The 26,673-nt window shown below is 43.8% G+C and overlaps 1 protein-coding gene across 4 annotated transcripts; it reads left to right on the plus strand.

Annotated features, from left to right (window-relative positions):
• The first annotated feature begins 929 nt into the window (after positions 1-929).
• camk1b (calcium/calmodulin-dependent protein kinase Ib) lies at positions 930-25,711 on the plus strand. Of its 4 annotated transcripts, XM_034532658.1 has the most exons (12): positions 930-1,048; positions 4,952-5,065; positions 15,379-15,510; positions 18,102-18,176; positions 19,837-19,975; positions 20,056-20,182; positions 20,458-20,533; positions 21,959-22,071; positions 22,437-22,515; positions 22,607-22,694; positions 23,035-23,134; positions 23,285-25,711. In XM_034532658.1, the coding sequence occupies exons 2-12, from the start codon at positions 4,980-4,982 to the stop codon at positions 23,371-23,373; spliced, it is 1,104 nt and encodes a 367-aa protein (XP_034388549.1). In that variant the 5' UTR covers positions 930-1,048; positions 4,952-4,979; the 3' UTR covers positions 23,374-25,711. The 4 variants fall into 4 exon arrangements, with proteins under 4 accessions (XP_034388549.1, XP_034388550.1, XP_034388551.1 ...); XM_034532659.1 differs by lacking the exon at positions 4,952-5,065 and having other exon boundaries at positions 932-1,048; XM_034532660.1 differs by lacking the exons at positions 930-1,048; positions 4,952-5,065 and adding an exon at positions 11,188-11,271.
• The last annotated feature ends 962 nt before the right edge of the window (positions 25,712-26,673 follow it).

Below are 26,673 nucleotides of genomic sequence, written 5' to 3' on the forward strand. Positions count from 1 at the left end.
TATGTAACTCTGTTCATCTGGTCACATGACATCTATTCTTCTGTCCATCCGGGGAGAGGGATCCTCCTCTGTTGCTCTACAGAAGGGTTCTTACCTTTTTTCCCCGTGAAGGTTTTTTTTTTGTGGAGTTTCTCCTGATCCGATGTGAGGTCAAAGGTCAGGAATGTCGTATGTGTACAGATTGTAAAGCCCTCTGAGGGGAGTTTGTGTCATAAAAAAGGTAACCATGTTGTGGGAATTAAGATCTAAAAATAAAATAATAAAAAGTATATACTCACAGTAAACAATGACTATAAATCCCTTTTTTAAATATTTTTTTTAATTAAAAAAATGTGTAATAGCGCAACACATATTGAGCCTTTTAGCCTGAACGTGCACCCAATTCACAGCATCGGGGTTTGTCTTCACTCCTCACGGACAGACGTTGCCTGTTTGGGGCCATGCACTCCACTAGGTGGCGCACCAGACCACCACAAGCTGAGACGACACACCTCCAGTGAGTCGGTTTGCGCCTGCAGGAATCCGCCACCAATATATTCATTATATTGGTTTGGTATTGGTTATTCAGCCAAAAACACATAGACATACTCACATTAGACACAGATAACCCAAACCGTGCGTGGATATGGACACGCGCAAAGTAATACATTTACAAGATAAAGCATGCAATACAGACAGAATGTCGTGTTTCTATGTGTGTGTTATTCCAGCAGGCTATTTCATATTAATAATAATAATAGTAATACCAATAACGGGAGGCTGCACGCCAACATCCACACACCTCCACGCGCTTCATCCTGAGCGCAGCCCGGCGATCACGTGTGAAGGGGCTGACAGGTGACCAATGAGCGTCCGCGGAACCGTTTACCTGCGCCACAGCTCGAGCAGCGATTGGTCCGTGGGCGGTCCTACCGGGTGGTGACGTCAGGACGAGCGCTGCCGGGGAGGTTGCCGAGTAAAGATTCCGCGTGAGAGCGCTCGGAGTTGTAGAGCCGACAGACGGACACCGGACCCGCCTGCTGGACCCTCCCGACCGGGAACATTTCAGGTATGAACGACTGCTGCCGCGACTCGGACCCGGACTCGGACTCGGACTCGGACCCGGACTCGGACTTTCCCCCAAAGGCTGCATGGAGGAGGTCGAGGGGGGTTGACAGCCCACGCGCTCACGCCCCGCTTGAAGGGACGCGTCCAGCCGCTCTTTGGGGGGATGGCGTCACTTTAAAACTGTCGTTACTCCGGGGGCTCAAGTTAGGGTGCACATGTGGGCGCGTGCATGGAGCAGAAGCTGCAGATCGAGCTCTGAATTCATCAAATCATATAGTCTACATTTTACGGTCTGAAATGACGTGACTTTTTAGTTTTGACCCCTTCCCTAATGCCGTCTTCCCTCTTTCTATTTCTCTCTCTCACCTCGTCTGTGTGTGGGAATTAATGAGCTTAAGAGGAGATTTAATGTACGTCATCGACACCAGCTGACCAATTAGGCTGTTGGAAAGCTCTCCGTTTGCCTCCACCCAGAGCTGGTGGATCGAGGGCAGTGGAGCGATGGAGGAGATGAGCTATTCCAATATAAGTTCATGAGGTCTATGTGTTAGAATCTTTATTGTCCTGGCACAGGGATGTCGTATGTGTACAGATTGTAAAGCCCTCGGAGGCAAATTTGTAATTTGTGATATTGGGCTATACAAAATAAACTGAATTGGATTGAATTGTCAACTGGCATGGAAATCTGTGTTCGGCTTCACAGACATGCATAAGATAAGATAAGATAAGATATGTAATATATAAGATAACCACACATGGCATGGGTCAAAAAAGGCTCCATGAGGTGAGAAAAGGCCAAACAATGAAATGTAATGGTTGCAGTTGACATGAAAGTGTTTAAATATGAACAGTTACTACAGTAATTGTTTATATTTATTTATACATATCTTAAAAAGACATCATAAACAGGGAGCTGCTCCCTGACTAATTCTTGCTGTTGAACTAAATGCGTGAATGCAGATTTTCTCGTGCTGCCTCAAGCTTCTTAGAGCGGTATGCAAGAGACTGTTAAAGCCTTGAAGTTAACGAACATGAAGAATTAGAAGAAGAAGCATTGTACTGTATGCAAACATGTAGCTGTAAACATCAGTTATGTAGCTGTAAACATGTAGCTGTAAACATCAGACATGTAGCCGTAAACATCAGTTATGTACCTGTAAACATGTAGCTGTAAACATCACACATGTAGCCGTAAACATCAGTTATGTACCTGTAAACATGTAGCTGTAAACATGTAGCTGTAAACATCAGACATGTAGCTGTAAACATGTAGCTGTAAACATCAGACGCGTAGCTGTAAACATGTAGCTGTAAACACGTAGCTGTAAACACGTAGCTGTAAACACGTGGCTGTAAACATGTAGCTGTAAACACGTAGCTGTAAACACGTAGCTGTAAACACGTAGCTGTAAACATCAGACGCGTAGCTGTAAACACGTAGCTGTAAACGCGTAGCTGTAAACATGTTGCTGTAAACATGTAGCTGTAAACACGTAGCTGTAAACACGTAGCTGTAAACGCGTAGCTGTAAACATGTTGCTGTAAACATGTAGCTGTAAACATGTAGCTATGCTCTGACCTCTCTAAGCCCCGGAGACGACTAGATGAAGATTATCACAAACGGTCACAGAAATGCAGTCCGTTGACATGAGTCAGGTGACAGGTCTCTGTTCTGAACTTCAGGATCTTCTCTCAGTTTTGAGCTGGGCCGTAGATTGCCTGCTGAGATATGAAATAATAGGTGTGTGTGTGTGTGTGTGTGTGTGTCTCAGCTGCCCCTTGTGGTCCGTCTAACTGTGGTGGTGTCCATGTGTGTGTTTCTTCTGTCCACTGCACATCACAGGAATGGGGAACCAGTGAGTACAGCCACTCTTCTGTGTCTGGGATGAATGCTGCATGTCACGCTTAGAGGAGGATTGTGGTTTTGGTATCGTGCATCTCCCCATGTCCAGCCTCTTAAATCCTCTAGCTTCATGGGCTAGGCTGGGGGTCCCCAGTGGACAGCCCCTCTTCGTGCTCATACAATACCCGCATGTGTCTCTCCTCTTCTATCCCACGTTTGGAAACTTGCCCCTAAAAACAGACCCCTTGCTCTACTTGATCCTGAAAGCTCCAATTGCTTGAAATATGTGATTTGAAATGTGATATGAAGCTGCCTCATGTAAAACATATCTCCAGATGTTCTGAAGGAGACGTAGCTGCATGCTGCTATTTCCTTTCAACTCCTAGAATGAATTCAGCCAATGACGAGCAAAGGTTGATGCATTCATAGACTTAAATGACTTTGATGTTTAAATGACTTTGATGTTCAATATCACACATTGTCGGTGCATGAATGAACATTAATCTCAATGAATCTCATCTGAGCGAGCTCACTGCTTCCTTCAAAGGATCCTTATTTTAGGTTTATTAAGGTTCGGACTCTCTAGTCTGAGCGATGCACTTTAACGCCCTGTCTGAATAATATGGCGTGGAGAGCTGCTGCTATTATTGTTTTTATCATCCAAGAATTATGCTGACAAAAGCAAGCCAATCTTCCCATTTAAGAAGCTGCATTACAAAGTGATAGTCTTCAACCTCATTCCCAGACATTAGAAAGAATCTCACATAACAGTCGTATCCTTCTGAACTCGTACGCATTGATCTACTCCAGACCTTTGACAATGAAAACACTGTTTATGAAACATCAGGCTCCGTAGTGGACCCTGGCTTCTCACAGAAAGAGAGCTGAAGATGTGCTGAGGAGCAGAGTTCCAGGCACTAATAAAGGATTATCTTATCTGGTGCATTGTTTGTGCCCGGCAGCAGCTGCTAAAGGAACGCAGGCCAGACTTCCTCTTACGGCTCAAGCCTCAGCTCGCTGTCACCAGCCCGCTCCACAGCCGCTTCCTGCTTCAGAGGGAACGCAGAGGAGAACCGTGAACCATGCACTTTGTTCCTGTTATCCAGAACAATACGTTGCATCATCTCACAGGCAGACAGACGGGCAGACAGACAGATGGGCAGACAGATATGCAGGCAGGTAGGCAGACAGACAGAGAGGCAGACAGACAGAGATACATAGAAACAAGCAGAGAGACAGCCAGCCAGGCAGACAGACGGGCAGAGAGGCAGGCAGCAGGAACAGAGGAGGAGGCGTGCTGATACCAACAGGGCTATTTTAGTCCTGCAGGTCTGCAGTCGGAGGTCCTCTCTGGGATTAGATGTGACGGCCGTACAGCACAGGGAGACGAGGACGAACATCTGAGCGTTGGCTTCTTCTGAAACTCATGAAACAAAGTAGAATGAACATTGTTTGTGTCTCTGAGGCTTAAAGGACAGTTGATCCCCGATCAGCTGACATCCAATAACCCATCAGGTTGACCGCGCTGCAGAGTGGACACCAGGGTCCCATTCTGGGCGGTGGTATGAAAGGACTCAGTTTACTTATTACCCCAGTAGACGGTGACTTTTAGCCCTCCAGACCATAAATTCCACACTTGCTGATCATAAAGTGTTTTGAACATGACTGCGGGCATAACCTGTCAGAACAAACTAGAGGAGCTCCGCTTCATGTCGGCCATGTTGAACCTCCAAAGTAACACCGTAGCATGAACCAGAGTACCAGCGACTCTTTATTCACCTGTGAAGTGAACATAGTCCCAGTGAGGAGCATTTACACGACGCTGATGGCTCCATGAGAAGTTACTGCCCTTCCTCCTGGGACCACAGAGCATCATCATAACGCTCACCCGGCAGATGAACACATGACCTCATGCATCGCACACTGTGGGGTGTCATAACAAGATGTTTATCAGTCAATACGATCGACCATATGAAGAGTGAGCAGCACAATGAGTGCTTTGTTGTGTTTATTGCTGCTGGAACGCATTAATGAGCGTCTCCTCCTCTTCTTCCTCACTAGTATTGTTTCTGACCGTAACACCAAGAAGATGTCGCTGGGGGACGACTGCCACGCCTGGAAGAAGAAGACCACCGATGTGAAGGATCAGTACGACTTCAAAGAGGTCCTGGGAACGTAAGTGTGCCTTGGTTCCCTCAGCCGGTCCTCTCGCATGGCTGAAGCCCAGAACTTCATCTGAGGAGTTATGGTGCCGGTATTTGGGCAGATTGCTGTGTCGTGGCTCAATAGACGCTACCTGGGCGTGCATGTGTTTGGTGCACGTGTCCATGCTCCAATGGGAACGTGAAGCGGGGCGAGCTGCACACGTTTGGTAAAGTTTCTTTGCAGCTTCTTTCCACTTTGGTAATTTCATGGTTCCTCACAGATTTGCTTCTGCCGATGTGGGCGGAGCAGCACCGATGACTTTTAATGTGGATCACGTGGTGCTTTTATTTTGGCATGAAGTTGCACCTTCATTTTCAGCTGCTCAGATCACCTCTTCATACAATGTCAATGGCAGCAGCTATTTGTGTGCTTTAATTAAAACACAGAGAGACTTCATATTATTAATATTTAAAGCAATCACTCCAGTCTGTTCATGCTGGCTAATAACCTTCCTTCAGATTCCTCCTCCATCCAGTAACATGATGCTGTGTACATCGCAGCACGTGGGACTATTTGATGTGGGCAAAACTCCAAAAAGGTTATTTTCCATCAAATACACAGGCTTATTTGGATGCAGTCTAATGCAAAAGATTCCAATAAGCCTGCAGATCTTAAATCATGGAACAGCTCTGAAATATTATCAATGTGAAGCTTCTAATGACTGTCATCATAAACCGGTTGATGGTCCTCAAACCAGCCACAGATGTTCTGCCCTCTGCATGTCACATGATCACAAACACAAGTTCACAATATGAAGAACAAAAAGGGAACGTGAGACACAAAGCAGAGGAAGTATTGCTAATGAACTAGATTACTTCACAATGAACTAGATTACTTCACAATGAACTAGATTACTTCACAATGAACTAGATTACTTCACAACGAACTAGATTACTTCACAACGAACTAGATTACTTCACAATGAACTAGATTACTTCACAATGAACTTGTGTACAAATTCTCCCAGCTGACACTGGGTGAAGGCCGGGTTCAGCTGGACCGGGTTCAGCTGGACCGGGTTCAGCTGGACCGGGTTCAGCTGGACCGGGTTCAGCTGGACCGGGTTCACCTGGACCGGGTTCACCTGGACCGGGTTCACCTGGTCAGGTGGACATATAGACAGACCATTCCCGCCCACATCTCCAGTGGAGCTGTGAACGAGGTCTTTGTATGAATGTTGAATGGGCACATGTTGTTGTTGTTGTTGTTGTTGTTGATATGCAGGGTTTCCAGCACTATTCTGTATACATGTACACATGTAAATGTCTCATTGCAAGACATTGGCTAGTTAAATATTATGAATATGAATATTATTATTGTTATTATATCCTGCTTTCTGTTTCTTCTCACTGTTGGGCTGTTTCCAGTTATGTTGGATGTGTCTGTATTGTGACTCTGGTATAGTGTGTGTGTGTGCGTGTGTGTGTGTGTGCGTGTTTATATATTATATAGAACCTAGTTCTGGTAGCTATACAGGACACTTATTCATATTCCATCACTATGACGGGACCATCTCTGTCCTCTTGACCTTTCCTCCCGTCTCACTGGTCCTGCTGTCCGTCCCACAATGCAACGCTCCCCAGCTTTCCTAAATGGGCAGCAGCCGCTCAGAGTGACTCTTCTAATCCTCCGACTGTGTTCTAAGATCCTTGATCTTGGGTCTGGGTGTCATGAGACAGGATGTTTATCCAAGGAGTCTCACCTGATGCACCTTCTCCAAACATCCTTGTGAGCTCAGGGCTAAGAGTGCAAAGATTAAACCTAATATTGTATTATTGCATCGTGAGTTTACTTTACTTACTGAGTAGAACACATGACGAGCACGCCATGAAGAAACCTCTTACATAAATAATCTATTAATAAGGAAACTCTTCCTGTCGCTCCAATAACAGACACAAACGCTGCAAAGGCCAAATAATCTGATAAAAAATGCTTAATTATTTAAGATGTATGGGAATCATCAGATGAAGTGCATGAGAACGAGCAACAGTGATCTTATTGATATGCGGCCAGTGATGAGTCGGTTACACACACACACACACACACACACACACACACACACACACATAGTATTGGTGTATCAGTACATGCATACAGGAGCATCCCCTGGTCCCCTTCAGGCCTCCACCTGAGCGATCAGCCACCGCTCAGCCCGGGCTGTTGTCTTGGTAACAACAGGAGACACTTTCCATAATGGACTCAAACAGTCACTATGGAAACTAAGTTTTTGATTTGCTATTAATAATCCTCTAATGTGTGCAAGAGATGAACTTGCTCTCTTTTTTACGGGAAAACATACATCCAGATATTTCTCTTTCAGTGTGCTCATATTATTATTTTATATGTGCTCATATTATTATTTTAAATATTACCATATCATTTTAAATGTGGTCTTATTATTATTTTAAATATTATATTATTTTAAATGTGCTCTTATTATTTTAAATATGATCATATTTCCTGAGCCGTCTTCATTAATATTTCAGCCATGGAGCAGATGTTGTGTCGGTGCTACAAAGATCCTCATCACTGAATAACGTGTTCAACACATTAACGTCTAAAACACATTAAAATGTTGCTTATGTTGTTTAGATATCACAGATCAGGTTATGATAAGTAAACGATTACAGCTTCACAAGCAGTTCTGACAGTTTAGTGATTACAGACCAGATGCTGCTGCCAATCATCAAAACAGATTAATAATGAGGCAACAGCTGTCAATCAACTCGGATCCTCTTCCTCTTTTCTACTTATGTTAAGCTCCCCCCCCTCTCTCTCTCTTTCTCCTCTCTCTCTCTCTGTCTCCTCTCTCTCTCTCCCCTCTCTCTCTCTCTTTCTCCTCTCTCTCACTCTGTCTCCTCTCTCTCTCTCTTTCTCCTCTCTCTCTCTCCCCTCTCTCTGTCTCTTTCTCCTCTCTCTTTCTCCTCTCTCTCCCCTCTCTCTCTCACTCTGTCTCCTCTCTCTCTCTCTTTCTCCTCTCTCTCTCTCCCCTCTCTCTGTCTCTTTCTCCTCTCTCTCCCCTCTCTCTCTCACTCTGTCTCCTCTCTCTCTCTCTCTCTCTCTCTTTCTCCTCTCTCTCCCCTCTCTCTCTCACTCTGTCTCCTCTCTCTCTCTCTCTCTCTCTTTCTCCTCTCTCTCCCCTCTCTCTCTCACTCTGTCTTCTCTCTCTCTCTCTCTCTCTCTCTCTCTCTCTCTCTCTTTCTCCTCTCTCTACCCTCTCTCTCTCTTTCTCCTCTCTCTCTACCCTCTCTCTCTCTCTCCTCTCTCTCTCTCTTAGTTCATCTCATTCAAGACAATATCACAGTGTAAGTAATAATGAGATGATATTAAAAAGTATTTTCATCTGTCCACCTCAGCCCATCCTGTCACCTCATTAAGAGACAATAATAATAATAATAATAATAATACGTATAATAATCTACTTTCGCAGTGACATCGAGGGTAACTTTGAAGACCCTTTGCCCCCCCCTTGGCTTTATGTCATGTGACTTCCTGCTGTTCAGTGGGTCATCACTCAAACCTGCTCGTGCATTCACACACACACACACACACACACACACACACACACACACACACACACACACACACAGTGCAAAAGAGATATTGATATTTTCCGTAGTTAGCCGTCACTATTACATGACTGCATTACATGAAGCTATTTTTAGCGATGCACCAGTTCTACTTTGATGTCCATCTCAACAACATGCCAGAGAGTCAGGAAGGAATATTAATGCCACACACAAGTTATGAGAGAGTCTTCAGTTCAATAAAGCAGATCTTTGTGTTGTTTACGTGCACGTGGCTGCAGCTCCTGTTTCTATGATGATATTTGAAGGTGTGGGGGAGGGGAGGGGAGGTAATGGATGTGAGGGACAGGGGGGGGGAGGTGGTGGGGGGTAATCATCTAAAATCATTGGGGTGATTGATCGGCCCTCGCCTGCTTCTGTCACTCACGGTGACCCAGCAGCGCTCGCTGGCCGTATGATCTGCTTATTGGCTGATTGATTTGGTAAGAGGTGTGTGTGTGTGTGTGTGTGTGTGTGTGTGTGTGTGTGTGTGTGTGTGTGTGTGTGTGTGTGTGTGTGTGTGTGTGTGTGTGTGTGTGTGTGTGTGTGTGTGTGTGTGTGTGTGTGTGTGTGTGTGTGTGTGTGTGTGTGTGTGTGTGTGTGTGTGTGTGTGTGTGTGTGTGTGTGTGTGTGTGTGTGTGTGTGTGTGTGTGTGTGTGTGTGTGTGTGTGTGTGTGTGTGTGTGTGTGTGTGTGTGTGTGTGTGTGTGTGTGTGTGTGTGTGTGTGTGTGTGTGCGTGCGTGCGTGTGTCCAGGACATGTTTAGCTTCAGCAGCTTTGATGTGAAGCAGAGTTTAGAGAAGCTTCTTTGGCCTTTTGCTTTACAACTAGAAGATGACCATGAAACCCAAAACCATGAATTTGTATAGAGATGCAGAGTTAAACCTGTTCACCACACGTTATGTGAACTCAGTACTTCTTAATATGGTCATGAGCAAAGGACACAGTTACATAGCATTACCATGGCAACACACACATTAAGGGCTACGAAGACGATGGAAGCAGCAGATTGTATGCAAAGTGCAATATTTGGTGTATATGTATTCATCTGGAAACATTTTCTATTCCTTATGCAACCAAAAGAATATCAAGCAGCACATTAATGTTTCTCATCACACACGTTTACACACACTTTACAGAGAATCGATGTTTCTATTCTCTTTGCTCACAGAGCTTCAGCCCAGTAACATCTGGGTTGTGACTTGTTATATTTGTCTAAATATATGACGGAGCTGAGTCACAAACAAACCAGTGGAGACTTCCAAAGCACGGGATAAATATCCCAGTTAGACGTAAACCTGCAGCTGTACACACAACATGGACCCCTCATTGTGTTCTTAAAAGGACAGATCTCCCTTCATTATCTTAAATCTGGTTACGTGTCTCTATTCATTGCATTGCAGCTTCCACAACGCAGCTTGGGGGGTGTGGTTTGCTTCAGGAGATATTTGGAGGGCCCACAACATCCCAGTTGGGTCTCTGTCAGTTCTGATTGGACCAGATGGTCCTTCCCCACGTCTCTCTGACCTTTCCACAGTTACCATTTGGTCATCTGCTCGCATGCTTTTCTTCACCAACTTCTCAGCAGGACAGATTGCACATTGGTTGGAGTTTGAGTACGTGGCCGACAGTCGAGCACGGTGTCGCCCCACACACCAGGTCCTGTGGTTCCATGAGGAACATCCACATTGGTATTATTTGAGTTTACATGACATGTGCACTGTGCGTGTCTGCATGTGCACAGCCTCCTGTGCAGCACAGCAGATTACCATCTGCTCACACACAGAGAGAGAGAGAGAGAGAGAGAGAGAGAGAGAGAGAGAGAGAGAGAGAGAGAGAGAGAGAGAGAGAGAGAGAGAGAGAGAGAGAGAGAGAGAGAGAGAGAGAGAGAGAGAGAGAGAGAGAGAGAGAGAGAGAGAGAGAGAGAGAGAGAGAGAGAGAGAGAGAGAGAGAGAGAGAGAGAGAGAGAGAGAGAGAGAGAGAGAGAGAGAGAGAGAGAGAGAGAGAGAGAGAGAGAGAGAGAGAGAGAGAGAGAGAGAGAGAGAGAGAGAGAGATGCATGTAAAGGTTGATGTAAAGGTTGTCAGTAATATGTCCACGGCTCTGTTGTTGTTGTCATTGGAAATCCTCCGAGCTCTGCTGGGTTCATCTGTGTGTGACCACAGAGTCCTGCACAAGTGAGGCTTCGTGTGACACACGTGAAAAGGTTCCTCGTAGTGAAACTAAGCAACACCAAGTGTGCTGTGATGTCATCAGAGTGATGGTCCAACCTTTCGATCAGTTAAGAGAACTCTGTTTGTGTGACATGCAAAGTGTTTGGATCGGATCACCGAAATGAGTGTTGGTTTGTCGGCATGTAAATGTTGACTTCACACGCTGCTGCTCGTCACTCTTTGTGATGTGTTTGCACAGAGCGACCGCACCCTGCTGTGTGTGTGTGTGTGTGTGTGTGCATCCTTCTCTTGGACACATGTCCCATGTGGAGATAAGAATGTGCTGCAAGGAGCAGCTTGGCACACATAGTTGTTTACCTCATAATCCAGTTGAAACCTTCATGAGGATTAAGCTCTCAGCAAACTCACTACTCGGCAACCATCAAATATTCATCACAAGTATGCTCTTCATATTTTGTGGGCAGGGTGGTAGTTTACTTTAGTTGGGTGTTGTTTCTCCACTAGAAGGTCTTAAGCGCTGGATGGTTGAATAGTAGGACTAAGCAGATCACTGCCAGCCAATAGCTCCATATAATTCTATAAATATCATCAGGGTCTTGTGTTATGTGTTCAGAATGCAGCTGTTTCTAATGTGTTGTTGCTCAACACAAGCACACTGCTCCCCTGCAGGTCACCGATATCCAGAAAGAAGGAAGTGTGTTAACAATGTGAAGAGCCATTTGAGGACAGGAAGTCAGGGCTAACGGGCCAAATGAAGAAGGGTGATGGTTTCTCTGATTGGGGGAATAACCGCCTCGCGGTGAGCTACGTGCCACTGGAGGGGGTTCGCTAGTCCCAATGTGTCCCCAGAGCCCCTCGGAGGGAGCATGGACAATGTCAACCCAATCCTCCAGATGATGCACAGGAATGTGCAGCACCTCCTCCACACAGCTGGATCCATGCCAAAGCTAATGGCCTTTCTGTGGCACTTTTACGTTCCTGTTGATTTGTGAGCACAAGAAGCAGTTGTTGTTACTTAAAGGGCTTCAGTGTGTTGTCTGAGCTTCTGAGGTTGATGTCCCCTTTTAGGTGTAATGGAGGTCCCTCTGTTAGTGAACCAGTACTGGAAGAAAGATGCAATTACCTAGTAGTAGTGACAGAATGCTCGTTTAATAGTGGACCCTCTTGGGTTGGGACCTCGTGTTTCAGCTAAACCTTTTGACCTTTCTTACACGTGCTCCCACTGAGGAGCCATGTGCTAGATGAGGAGATGAGGAGCCATGTGCTAGATGAGGAGATGAGGAGCCATGTGCTAGATGAGGAGATGAGGAGCCATGTGCTAGATGAGGAGATGAGGAGCCATGTGCTAGATGACATACTGTATACACATACACACATACTGTATACACACATACTGTACACACATACTGTACACATACTGTACACACATACATACACACATACTGTACATACATACTGTACACACATACACACATACTGTACACACATACATACACACACTGTACATACATACTGTACACACATACTGTACACATACTGTACACACATACATACACACATACTGTACATACATACTGTACACACATACACACATACTGTACATACATACTGTACACACATACATACACACATACTGTACATACATACTGTACACACATACACACATACTGTACACACATACATACACACATACTGTACATACATACTGTACACACATACTGTACACATACTGTACACACATACATACACACATACTGTACATACATACTGTACACACATACACACATACTGTACATACACACACACACGCTGTGTGGCCTTAATGAGGTACATGCAGGATGTTTTTACCTCAGCAGCTGGTGGTGTGCGGTGGTCTCTGTCTTTGAATCCCAGAGGTGATGCTAGTGACCTGCGTGGCCTTTGACCTCCCGACCGCAGTGATGTTTGAAGATGAACATGCACGAGCAGCTCAGCTGGTATCCTGATGACACACGAGCTGAACACACAAGAGGAAGCTTCGTAAGATGTGGTGGGACATGGCGACACCTCCTCCACGAGGTTTGAGTGGTCTTTGATGCTGCGGGACATTCCTGCCATCTATTGAGCAGATACACACATCTATTACATATACAGTGCAGCACATTCATACCACAAAGCATAACTGGGAGTTAATAGATCTGGCCTTGAGTCTTCCGTCTGCTGAAGGGAAGTCGTACCTTCTCGTCTCTGACATGTGAAATAGTGGTCATGCTAATTAAAAGGATATTGCATCATGGTGAGCAGGATGATGAGTCTTTATGTAGTAACACGAGGCCATATGAACGCTCTGCTTCTCCTTCAAGCAGCATTGCTTTCAGCCTCTGGCCTCACGGGGCTCGTGCAGAGCTCAGAAGGTTGTTTCCCTCCTGGAACGCGTCTCCTTGCTGGTGTTGGTGGGAAGTTGATTCAGAAGCCAGAACCGTGGGTCGGTATTCCACGTGGTTATTGTGCAGCTCTCGGGTTGACATCTCTGGAGCTCGTCCAAAACACAGAGGTTGTAAGAAACGTCTTCCAGGGGTCGTGGGAGACCAACAGAGAAGCTAGTATGAGTTACTGGTTGTCCATTATTGATGTTAGTGTTGGGAGAAATGTATGTACTGTATGTATGTACAGCGTGTATGTGTGTACAGTATGTATGTACTGTATGTATGTACAGTATGTACTGTATGTACAGTGTGTATGTATGTATGTACAGTATGTACTGTATGTATGTATGTACAGTATGTATGTACAGCGTGTATGTATGTATGTACAGTATGTATGTACAGTATGTATGTACAGTGTGTACAGTATGTATGTATGTATGTACAGTATGTACTGTATGTACAGTGTGTATGTATGTACAGTGTGTACAGTATGTATGTATGTACAGTATGTATGTACAGTATGTACTGTATGTATGTACAGTATGTACTGTATGTACAGTGTGTATGTATGTACAGTGTGTACAGTATGTATGTATGTACAGTATGTATGTACAGTATGTATGTACAGTATGTATGTACAGTGTGTATGTATGTACAGTATGTACAGTGTGTATGTATGTACAGTGTGTACAGTATGTATGTATGTACAGTATGTATGTACAGTATGTACTGTATGTATGTACAGTATGTACTGTATGTATGTATGTACAGTATGTATGTACAGTATGTATGTACTGTATGTATGTACAGTATGTATGTACAGTATGTATGTACAGTATGTACTGTATGTATGTACAGTATGTACTGTATGTATGTATGTACAGTATGTATGTACAGTATGTATGTACAGCGTGTATGTACAGTATGTATGTACAGTATGTATGTACAGTATGTATGTACAGTATGTACAGTATGTATGTACAGTATGTACTGTATGTATGTATGTACAGTATGTACAGCGTGTATGTATGTATGTACAGTATGTATGTACAGTATGTATGTACAGTATGTACAGTGTGTACAGTATGTATGTATGTACAGTATGTATGTACAGTATGTATGTACTGTATGTATGTACTGTATGTACAGTGTGTACAGTATGTATGTATGTACAGTATGTACAGTATGTATGTACAGTATGTACTGTATGTACTGTATGTACTGTATGTACTGTATGTATGTACTGTATGTACAGTGTGTATGTATGTATAGTGTGTATGTACTGTATGTACTGTATGTACAGTATGGATGTATGTACTGTATGTACTGTATGTACAGTATGTACTGTATGTATGTACTGTATGTACAGTGTGTATGTATGTATGTACAGTGTGTATGTATGTACTGTATGTACAGTATGGATGTATGTACAGTGTGTACAATATGTATGTATGTATGTATGTACTGTATGTACAGTATGCACAGTATGTACAGTATGTATGTATGTACAGCGTGTATGTGTGTACAGTATGTATGTACAGTATGTACTGTATGTACAGTATGTACTGTATGTACAGTGTGTACAGTATGTACTGTATGTACAGTGTGTACAGTATGTACAGTGTGTACAGTATGTACTGTATGTATGTACAGTATGCACTGTATGGATGTATGTACAGTGTGTACAATATGTATGTATGTATGTACTGTATGTACAGTATGTGTGTATGTACACAGTATGTATGTATGTATGTAGTGTATGTATGTACAGTATGTACAGTATGTATGTACAATATGTATGTATGTACAGTATGTATGTACAGTATGTACAGTATGGATGTATGTATGTATGTATGTACTGTATGTATGTATGTACAGTATGGATGGATGCATGTACTGTATGTACAGTATGTATGCATGTACTGTATGTACAGTATGTATGCATGTACTGTATGTACAGTATGTATGCATGTACTGTATGTACAGTATGGATGTATGTACTGTATGTACAGTATGGATGTATGTATGTACTGTATGTACAGTATGTATGTATGTACTGTATGTACAGTATGGATGGATGCTGATGGACTAACCTGCTGATGGACTGAGGTCTGACAGACTCACCTGTGTTGTGTTTCAGGGGAGCTTTCTCCGAGGTGGTCCTGGCTGAGGAGCTGAAGACCATGAGGTTGGTGGCTATCAAGTGCATCCCCAAGAAGGCTTTGGAGGGCAAGGAAAGCAACATTGAGAACGAGATAGCAGTCCTGCACAAGTAAGTGGACCCTACATTCCTTTAGTCCTCGGATGTAAATATATCATAAACATGTTGAAACCACAAACCTTCACGTGCAGCATTAGCCTGCAGCCAACATGGTCCATTTTCCTCACTATCTTTATTACTGTATAATGTGATGTGAGTTACTACGTCTAGGTCGTATATGATATCTACTGCACCTCCATAAGCATCATATTGAGCTTCATCCTTGTTTCTCTTGATCACTGTAACACTTGGATCCATAAACCTGGATTCTTGTCTTCAGTGGAGAAAGGTTCACTCACATCCCTAGAAACACAACTGGCCTCCTGGTGTCGGTGCATCTGCTAGAACATCCAAGACCAACTTGTATTTCAGGAAACTATTTCCAGGTTAATCAGGAACAAACTCCCCTGAAGTGTTTCCATTCTACTGAAGAAGTCCCTGTGAAACCCGTTCTGTGGCGTAGCCGAGCTCCAGGAAGCCAAACCGTAGATGGGAGGCGGAGCTAAAGCTGCATGCAGCTGATCGCTGGACGATCCGGCTACTTTCATCTGAGGGGCCACTGTGGCTCAGTAGGGAGCAGGGTGGTCCTTCAATCAGAGGATCGGTGGTTCGATCCCCGGCTCCGCTAGCCCATGTCGATGTGTCCTTGGGCAAGGCACTGAACCCCTAAATGTCTCCCGTAGCTGTTCTACGGTGTGTGAATGTTGGTTAGTCCTGATGTGCAGTGAGGGAATGGTGTCATGTAGTGTTAAAGAGCTCTGAGTGGTCAGAAGATGAGAACAGATGTCTACAAGTACCGGTCCATTAACCATCTGAAGTCAAACTGAGGAGCGGCCCAGTTCCTCAGGATGAACCTGACGGATGCTGGACTGGTTTGTGACCGTTGGGGTTGGGTTTGGAGGTTCTCCTCCATTGTATTGGTGGGACAGATAACACTCCTGGTTCTCGTGGAGCGGTTCAAGCATACTTTCCTCATGAGGGGTGAAAATGATCTACATTGCATCCCAAGTTATTTTTAGAGCTCTTGTTGCCTGGGTTACAGGAGACACAACTCCAGCCAGTATACAGCTCTGATTGGTCCTGAGGTGAAGCTGGAGGAATGAGAGCTGGGGGTTGGATGGAGTAAACTTGGCCGGTATGCAGAGCATGTGGACCGGGTCTGACGGAGCTGGTTCCTCAAAGTTGCATTATGCAACACTGTCATCTTAACAGTGGATCACATGACTTCACTCGTTGTGGTAAACGGACCCTGAAGTCCCTCGTTTAGTTTCTACACAACGTTACGTCTTATTCACTGCAGCATTTAGGAGTTAAGAAGCACATATTCTCTGATGCTTTGGTGTATTAATACGCAAACAATCCTTTGGTTTGCAGGAAGTCATCAGATTGGATTATTTAGTCCGGTTAAAGGTGAAATCAGCCAAGTATTGATCACACTAAATTGATCGTGCCGTACAGTCGTTCCATATTCTGAGTTTCCTCCCGACAACACTGGAGATGACGGTGACCTCGGTCCACAGCACCAGCGCTCCCTCGCGGTGTCTCTCGTGACTTATTGTTGTTAACTTCATTCTCACAACCTGCCACTGTGTTTTGATCCGATTATGAACATAACTAGATTCATGATCACGTCGGTGCCCTCCGGCCCCGTTTCTGTTGGCGACAGATGACGGTTTGTTAGAAGCTCTCGTGTCCGTTTGTCTTCTCTCCACTTTATCCAAACCAAATATTTACTCAGACGAGTCACACGGTGCCAACGCCGTTGTAGCCAGAGGAGTTCTCTGAGAAGACTTATACAAATAATGTTAATAATTGTGTGTTTATGGCCACAAGCCCGTTGGAGAAAACCGCCAACGGTTGAGAAGTATTAATAAATTCATTAATAAACTCGGCGCTCTGGAAAATACCAATAAATACAAATGGTTTCACAGCTGTGAGAAAACACTAAAAGAATCATCATTGTAATTCCATTTAAATACATTAATACATAAACTCAACGGAATATGGATTAAAGAAGGCCGTGGAGATGACTCAGCAGATCTCCATAGAGCAGCATGAGTTCATCTCTTCTCATGAAAAGTGCATGTGACCTTCCTGAACTGTGTGTGAGAGTGCACGTGTCCACCGTTCACCCTTCATGCTCCATCCCTGCTCCACTCTGAGCAGATGAATGAGTTGGATGAGAGACATTGCGTAATCCAGCATGAGCTCCGGCTGACTCACACATGGCTTCGTGTCGTCTTTGTCCTCCTACATTCAAGCACACATTCATACTTCAGACACCGAGGCAAATGATATGAAAATACATATTAAAACCAGGTCATTTCATGAGAAAGGAATGGCCGTTTGTTGGACACGCCCTGTTGTGGTGAGAGGCATGACTGTGAACACAACAGCTGTACAGGTGTGCCTAATAAAGTGGCCGCTGAGTGTATGACGCATACAGTGATTCATCTTTTCATTCCCGTCACCACACATGTGAATGTTGGATTAAACTCTGATGGACACAGACACTGACTATTAAATCTGGTCCAATATTATAAATAATGACATTATTTATATAATAATAATGACTAACAATGAGTTATTCTTCTTCTTCACAGGATTAAACACGCCAACATCGTGTCTCTTGAAGAGATATTTGAGAGTAAATCACACCTCTACCTTGTCATGCAACTGTGAGTATTTTTGTGTGTGTGTGTGTGTGTGTGTGTGTGTGTGTGTGTGTGTGTGTGTGTGTGTGTGTGTGTGTGTGTGTGTGTGTGTGTGTGTGTGTGTGTGTGTGTGTGTGTGTGTGTGTGTGTGTGTGTGTGTGTGTGTGTGTGTGTGTGTGTGTGTGTGTGTGTGTGTGTGTGTGTGGCACGTCAATGCCACTTCAATCAGGAGGGACGAGTTAGATGAAAAAAAGATAGTTGCTTATTATTAAAAGACCTGGTGGTGATGCTGATAGATGTGATGAAGACGGGGTGGGAGGTGAGGGGGTAGGAGGGGAGGTGAGGGAGGAGGTGGGGGAGGAGGTGAGGGAGGAGGTGGAGGTGAGGGGGGGAGGTGAGGGAGGAGGTGAGGGTGGAGGAGGAGGTGGAGGTGAGGGAGGAGGTGGGGGAGGAGGGTGAGGGTGGAGGTGAGGGAGGAGGTGGAGGTGGGGGAGGAGGTGGAGGTGAGGGTGAGGGTGGAGGTGAGGGAGGAGGTGGAGGTGAGGGAGGAGGTGGGAGAGGAGGTGGAGGTGGGAGAGGAGGTGGAGGTGAGGGTGGAGGTGGGGGAGGAGGTGGAGGTGAGGGTGAGGGTGGAGGTGAGGGAGGAGGTGGAGGTGAGGGAGGAGGTGAGGGAGGAGGAGTGTGTAACAGCAGCATGAACCTACTGAAGGTAGAGTCATATTTAAAAGAGACGGCAGCCAGATGATGATGATAAGCTAACGATGTCATTGTTTCATTGTTCTATTGTCGAGGAGACCAGCTGATCTAAACAGCTGATCTCATGATTGACAGCCCGAACAATGACAAGTGAGCAGTGTGAGGAGTGAACGGCAGACGATAAGAAATTAACTAGAGTAGAGTCTCCTGCTGCAGCGCCATTTACTATGAACTATTGTGAACTAATGTGAACTATTGTGAACATTAATGAACTATTATGAAGAGAGAGAAAATGAGAGGATGAGAATGAGAGGATGAGAGAGAGAGAGAGAATGAGAGAGAGAAAGGACCGATCAGGATCAGAAGCGCTGTTCACCGTGAGGCTCCAGACAACATAAATAATTGAAGTATTAATCACAGACATCGGACATCAAAGGCAGAGGAAGTGAGGGAGGAAGTGAGGGAGGAAGAACGAGTGGGACATTGTTTTAATACTTCCCTATTGTCTGTCAGGCTTCACCTCCGGATCCACAGATGAACCCTTCAGGCTCTGACTTCCTCACGTCTGACTTTCTGGATTATTGTTTGACTTCTCCTCCATTTCTTGTTTTTCTTCTTCACATTTCCTTCCCAAGGTGTGTCTGTTTAGAGCCGGAGGCTCTTCAGATGAACAGGGCGAGGTCGCCATCTAGTGGCTCCTCAGTCTCATAGCAAGCAGCCAATAAAATACGTTTGTCTTTCTTTCTTCATGCATTTGTTTGATAGAGACGTAGCTGCAGTACATTTCATAAGGAGTATTTATATATGTTCCTATTTTATGATTTCCCTTATGGCACTTTGTCTTGTGTAACAACAAGATCCTTAGCTGTCGATGACAATCTGTGGGCTTCCTCCATCATCTCCAGTCTGATTGTGTGCTTGTTGTCGTCATACTTTAAAACATATTCCATATTTTCACTTCAATGCATGAACCTCTCTCTTTGTCCAGGGTGTCTGGCGGGGAACTCTTTGACCGTATCATCGAGAAAGGCTTCTACACGGAGAAAGACGCCAGCAAGCTCATTCAGCAGATTCTAGATGCCGTCAAATACCTGCACGACATGGGCATCGTGCACCGTGACCTGAAGGTCAGTCCAGAGATCCACAGCTGCTGGTTTGTGTGACGGCTCGCTCACTAACTGTGTGGTTGTGTCCCTGCTCGCTGCAGCCAGAGAACCTGCTGTACGACAGCATGGACGAAGACTCCAAGATCATGATCAGTGACTTCGGGCTGTCTAAGATTGAGGGCTCTGACAGTGTGATGTCCACCGCTTGTGGAACACCTGGATATGTTGGTAAAGAAGCCATGTTGAACAATTGCTTCTAATAAATCAGCTTTACAATATCTGACCGGTACTGTGTTGGATTAAAACACCACCGGCAGCTTATACAGATATTAAAGATCATTAATCATTGTAACCCGGTAAAAAAACATCAGCTTAAGCTTGTAAATTACTTTTGCAACCAGTCACACCACAAAATGAAGAACGTCTCCAGTTTACATGCTAATGTCATTATCAATAGTCATCAAACATCTATCTTCATGTATCACCTTGTTCTTTTCTTTCAGCCCCTGAAGTGTTGGCTCAGAAACCCTACAGCAAAGCAGTGGACTGCTGGTCTATTGGTGTGATAGCTTATATTCTGTGAGTACACCTCCCCACGATGCATGGATGCATGGACGCATGGACGCATGGACGCATGGATGCATGGACGCATGGACGCATGGATGCATGGATGCATGGATGCATGGATGCATGGACGCATGGATGCATGAATACATGGATGCATGGATACATGGATGCATGGATGCATGAATACATGGATGCATGAATACATGGATACATGGATGCATGAATACATGGATGCATGAATACATGAATACATGGATACATGGATGCATGAATACATGGATGCATGAATACATGGATGCATGGATACATGGATGCATGAATACATGGATACATGGATGCATGAATACATGGATGCATGGATACATGGATGCATGGATGCATGAATACATGGATGCATGAATACATGGATACATGGATGCATGAATACATGGATGCATGAATACATGGATACATGGATGCATGAATACATGGATACATGGATGCATGAATACATGGATGCATGGATGCATGAATACATGGATGCATGGATACATGGATGCATGGATACATGGATGCATGAATACATGGATGCATGGATACATGGATGCATGGATGCATGAATACATGGATGCATGAATACATGAATACATGGATACATGGATGCATGGATACATGGATACATGGATGCATGAATACATGGATGCATGAATACATGGATGCATGGATACATGGATGCATGGATGCATGGATGCATGAATACATGGATGCATGAATACATGGATGCATGAATACATGAATACATGGATACATGGATGCATGAATACATGGATGCATGAATACATGGATACATGGATGCATGAATACATGGATGCATGGATGCATGAATACATGGATGCATGAATACATGGATGCATGAATACATGGATACATGGATGCATGAATACATGGATGCATGGATGCATGAATACATGGATGCATGGATGCATGAATACATGAATACATGGATGCATGAATACATGGATGCATGAATACATGGATGCATGAATACATGAATACATGGATGCATGAATACATGGATGCATGAATACATGGATGCATGAATACATGGATACATGGATGCATGAATACATGGATGCATGAATACATGGATGCATGAATACATGAATACATGGATACATGAATACATGGATACATGGATGCATGGATGCATGAATACATGGATGCATGAATACATGGATGCATGGATGCATGAATACATGGATGCATGAATACATGGATGCATGGATACATGGATACATAGATACATGGATACATAGCTCCATGGATACATAGCTCCATGGATACATAGCTCCATGGATACATAGCTCCATGGATACATAGACACATAGATACAGTCTGGCTGCTTCTAGGCCTTCAGTTCTAACCTCCTGGATGCTCCTGTGCTCTGCTGTGTCTCAGGTTGTGTGGTTACCCTCCGTTCTACGACGAGAATGATGCCAAACTATTTGAACAGATCCTGAAGGCAGAATATGAGTTTGATTCTCCTTATTGGGATGATATCTCTGATTCAGGTACAGCTCTTATTAAGCGTTCTCGTCTCAGTTTTTCATCGAGAAAGGACAAATATATGAAATGTATATTTCACTTTAGATGTGTAGCCCTCATTAGATTTTCATTAGTGCATGATCTCGTATATGACACCAAGGAAACACAGTTATTTAACATGCTGCTATTCCTTAATGCAGCTTCCCGTCCATGATAATGACAAATGTTTATTATAATGACAAACATAAACTTATTTGTATATGCAACAAAATGATATTCACTTCAGCTGAGAGTAGATCTATGTTGAGGGATGAGGTTCAGACAAAACATGTTATCTTTGCCAAAGATCAAATATCTCTTTTTAAATTAACCTCTCTTTTTTTAATTTTAGCTAAAGACTTCATAGTCCACCTGATGCAGAAAGACCCCAACGCACGATACACCTGTGATCAGGCTCTGCAGCACCCCTGGTACTGGTCCTGTCACCGCACGATGCACTCATTCTGTATGTGGCACCCTTATGCGTATATGTTTATGCTCCTCTGTTTTACTACTCTTCAGGATTGCTGGCGATACGGCTTTGGAGAAGAACATCCACGAGTCTGTCAGTGCTCAGATCAAGAAGAACTTTGCGAAGAGCAAGTGGAAGGTAAGACGTCCAGTTCGTCTTGGACCTTCTTCCCGGCGTGATTTCTACTTTGAGAGAATTTGGTTTAAAAGGGCTGACTGCTCTTTAAATGCACAATGTTTGAAGAGCTCAAAGGATATTCAGACATCAAACCTGGTGGTGATGCACACGTATCCGCTTTCATCCTCCACACTCAACCAGCACAACAGCTCTTTGTTTGTCTAATGGAGCATAAAGGGACTAGAACTGCACAGTGAATGGATACAATGGAGCGTGTCAGGAACACACTGCTTTGGGCTGCCGATGAATGACATGTTCTGGTGTTCTGGCTGATGTTCCCTTTGGCTCTTTTCCCCTGCAGCAAGCATTCAACGCCACAGCAGTGGTCCGTCACATGAGGCGTCTCCAGCTGGGCACCAGTAACGAGGGGCCCAGCCCCACCCTGCCGGAGGAGGATGGAGGTACCACCTGTGGCTTAGCTACTCGCACACACTGTAACTACAGTATGAAATAAGCAAAGATATGCAGCTTCCAGAACATATTCATTAGGTTAAAGAACGACGGGGACAGAACTGATCTATTATAAAAGGAACGTCCTCTTTCTCTCTCAGAGGCTGGTGAGGGCTCCCAGGATGTGGATGGAGGAGCTGACTCCATGTCCAACTGCACCTTCCGCTGCCACCCCACCAGCAGGGTGTGATCCCTGCAGCTGCTCCACTTACTTGCCTGATCAATCCCAGCGACTTTCCAATTTGAACCCCCTCGGTGGAACCGGAGGCCCGATCTCCCCCTTATCTGGTTAGGAATACAGCGTCATTCCAACCTCACGCCTGCAGGGGGGGCAAGCCTGTCCATCCTGAGAGGGAAGACCTAAACTGGGATGAAAGGAGGAGTAGGGAGACTTGAGGATAACGATGTACCGAAGGATTACTTTTACAGACTGGGCTTGTAGTTTGGGATAAGATGAAATGGGGAAAGGATACGAGGGAAGGAGGGGAAGATGAACTTCTCCTCCAGCATGTCAGGGGGTGGTTTTGCAGAAGCAGGACAGAGCTTGTTGGGCACTGTTTGTACTCATGATGTTTGTTTTATTGTTTTATATATTTCTCTGTTGTCTTTTTAACTTCCTGCTATAGAGTGCAAATCCAGGGACAATATCTGCATGATCAGGAGAGAGTTTCCCCCTTGCATGTTTTATCTTATATACCAAAGGATGGAGTTTTGTGTGCAAAGTTGTTTGAAGAGGAAAAGAGCATTTTGCTTTGTTGCAGTATTTGAAATGAAATTCAGTCGAATCTTCTGCATTCTGTCTTCAAGTCGTGCTTTTAGACAATCAGTACAGAATAGTTTATGCAATGAAAACTCCATCTCTCTTGAGGCACTGTAGTGTTTCCATGCAGCGGTTCGGATCCTTGAGAGGCCCAGAACCCCTTTAACCCTCCGGCACAGGGACAGCTATCTGTCTACGGTGCCTTTAGGAGGAGGACTTTATTTGGTGGCGTCTGAATCTTTTTGTCTGTTTCTTGAAGCACAGACTTTTTTTATGTATCACATTTTATGCTTTGAAAATGAATTTCAGGCTTTTCGTCTCAAATTTGAGGACCATCATTTATATATATATATATATATATATATATATATATATATATATATATATATATATATACACACTCCGTGAAAACAACATTAATATGAAACAATTGTTAAAACCTTTCTGGCAGGCTTAATGTTTAATTTTTTTAATCCCAGAAATAGATTTTTTGGGAAATATTATTTCTGTTTTGCCAGCAGATTCAAATACTGTATTCATGTATTTCATTACAAATCCTACGGTACATTTTGTGCAGAAAGCATTGATCAGACTTTGAAGGATTAAGTAGGACCTAAATGTGATGAGCATCGTACAGCCGCCTCCTCTTGCTCTCATTTACCTCCACATGCAGCCCGTTGAGAAGGGAAACCTAGATTAATGTGAATATGCATCCGATTGACTCACTTTCTCTTTACTGTCCTTCATCGGTGGTTTTTATGTGTGTGCGTGTGCATGAAGAGTCATCCGACTCTTTTTAAAAGTTGCATAGACAAGTTTATAGCAGTGTTGGCTCTTTTTCAGGAAGAATGGTGTTGATGATCAGGTGTAGAGGAGCTTTCTTTGGGGAACTGAGTGGCTGTCTTAAGATCTTCCAGCGTGGCGGTCTCATCCTCTCTGGACTTGTGGTCCTGATGTCATTTGCATGATGTGGTTGAACTTGTCAATACATGATCAACAAGGAATAGAGCGTCCACTACTTGTGATGACGTAACAGTTGCCATGAGATGAGTGCTTTGGAAGCAGATACTATGTTTTACTCTTTTAACAAGTTCAGAATTATCTTCAAATGTTTGTCATGAGCAAAGTTGGATTAACGTTCCAGAGGGTCACGTCTAGTTCCATCTGTTGCGTAAGTTCTCTTCTCTTTCTCCTGCATTCCTATTGGTTACGGTCACGTGTGAAGGTGTGAAGGTGTGAAGGTGTGAAGCCGAGTGAAGAGTGGTTTCCTCCTCTGAAGTTCACTTCATAAAGCTCAGGACACTGAGGCACGAGGAGACGGACAATATCACACAAAAACAACTTAAACAATTAATTTGCAGCAGTTCAATTTAGCTCCTGTAATTTGCCGACTGATGATTATTAATTTGATCGATTGTTAAAGATTAACATAATGCAGGTCCTTTTGGTTCAGCACAATCAATCCCAAGAGTACTCAAATTAATGTCTTTCCACAAAGCCTGAACCAAAAATGAATTTCAAAGAATAATCAAGTGATTTGTGCTTCTCCTTGTAATGAATGACCAATGTGTGCTAAGACTTGTTGTATTTACATTATTAATATGTTGCCTTTTTAAGAAATGCTGTTTCAGGCTGCAGGACCTACTGTACACAGATGCAATGCATCATGGGTTGTTGAAACGTGACTACTGCTCAGTGTGAGTCGGTGGCTTGTGCTTGAAACTGATTTGTAGGTGAAACATACATTAAAATACCTGTCTATGCATTATGAATCTGTCCGAGTCCATTTGTGTAGAAACAAAGATGTTTTCGTCAGCCAACCAATACTGTCCTGACTTATAGATAGCATGCCTTACTTTATGCAATAGTACCAGACACATTTATTATTTTTAAATAAAAAGTAATTTACATCCACCCTCTGAAAACAGGGAATAAGAGGAACACATAATGTAACATATGTTATTTAAAACCTATGAAGCTTAAAAATGTCACAACAAATTGTGAATGCTACTAAATTTCCAAGATGTTAGTTCACCAAAATGCATCAAACTATAAACCAAGGAATCGTGTCTGTGCGAGTATTCCTGCTTTATCATATATTTATATATAAATACGCAACACGTTGAATATGGATAAACTTTGGCTAAACAAGCGAGCACAGCTTTGATAATTAATATAATTAATAATTGAGCCACAGAGGAGGCGGAGCTCCACGGCATCAAGCATGTCGTCTCAGCTGCTCATGAACTGTGTTTAACTGCTGGATATATTTTTATATATATGAATGATGACTGATGAACCAGTGGAAGTGTGAACGCAATTACTTTGGTCAGTTCATATTTAAGTGCTCCGATCACATTTATCATGTTGTTTTCTTTGAAAATATATATTCATGTGGCATCATAAACATTTTATGTGGTAGATTTGACTAAATATAGCTTTGGCTTTGGTATGTTTTTTGAAGTGGCTTGCATCCTTTGACAGAAACAAGAAACCAGCAAGAAAAGTTACAATAATAAGATGAAAGCGGTGAAATTCTGCAACTGTTGCTCTCATGAAATAGTTTTGTGGCTTGCGAGGTTTGTCATGAATGTTAATGTCATAGTCTGCTACATGAGGCCCCTCTCATCTCGAGGAATGCTGGGTAATTGAGGCTTGTGGTTTGGCTCTCTGGACCGTTGCGATGGAGCAGACCAGAGAGCTGAACCTCACAAGGAAGGGAGAGAGTGC

Source organism: Cyclopterus lumpus, chromosome 5 (assembly GCF_009769545.1).
Source record: "Cyclopterus lumpus isolate fCycLum1 chromosome 5, fCycLum1.pri, whole genome shotgun sequence".
Lineage (NCBI taxonomy): Eukaryota > Metazoa > Chordata > Actinopteri > Perciformes > Cyclopteridae > Cyclopterus > Cyclopterus lumpus.

Coding starts and splice junctions, on each gene's coding strand:
- camk1b (XM_034532658.1), top strand. CDS start 4,980: ATGTCGCTGGGGGACGACTGCCACGCCTGGAAGAAGAAGACCACCGAT. Junction 18,177..19,836: donor CTCTACCTTGTCATGCAACT/GTGAGTATTTTT, acceptor CTCTTTGTCCAG/GGTGTCTGGCGGGGAACTCT. Junction 19,976..20,055: donor TCGTGCACCGTGACCTGAAG/GTCAGTCCAGAG, acceptor TGCTCGCTGCAG/CCAGAGAACCTGCTGTACGA.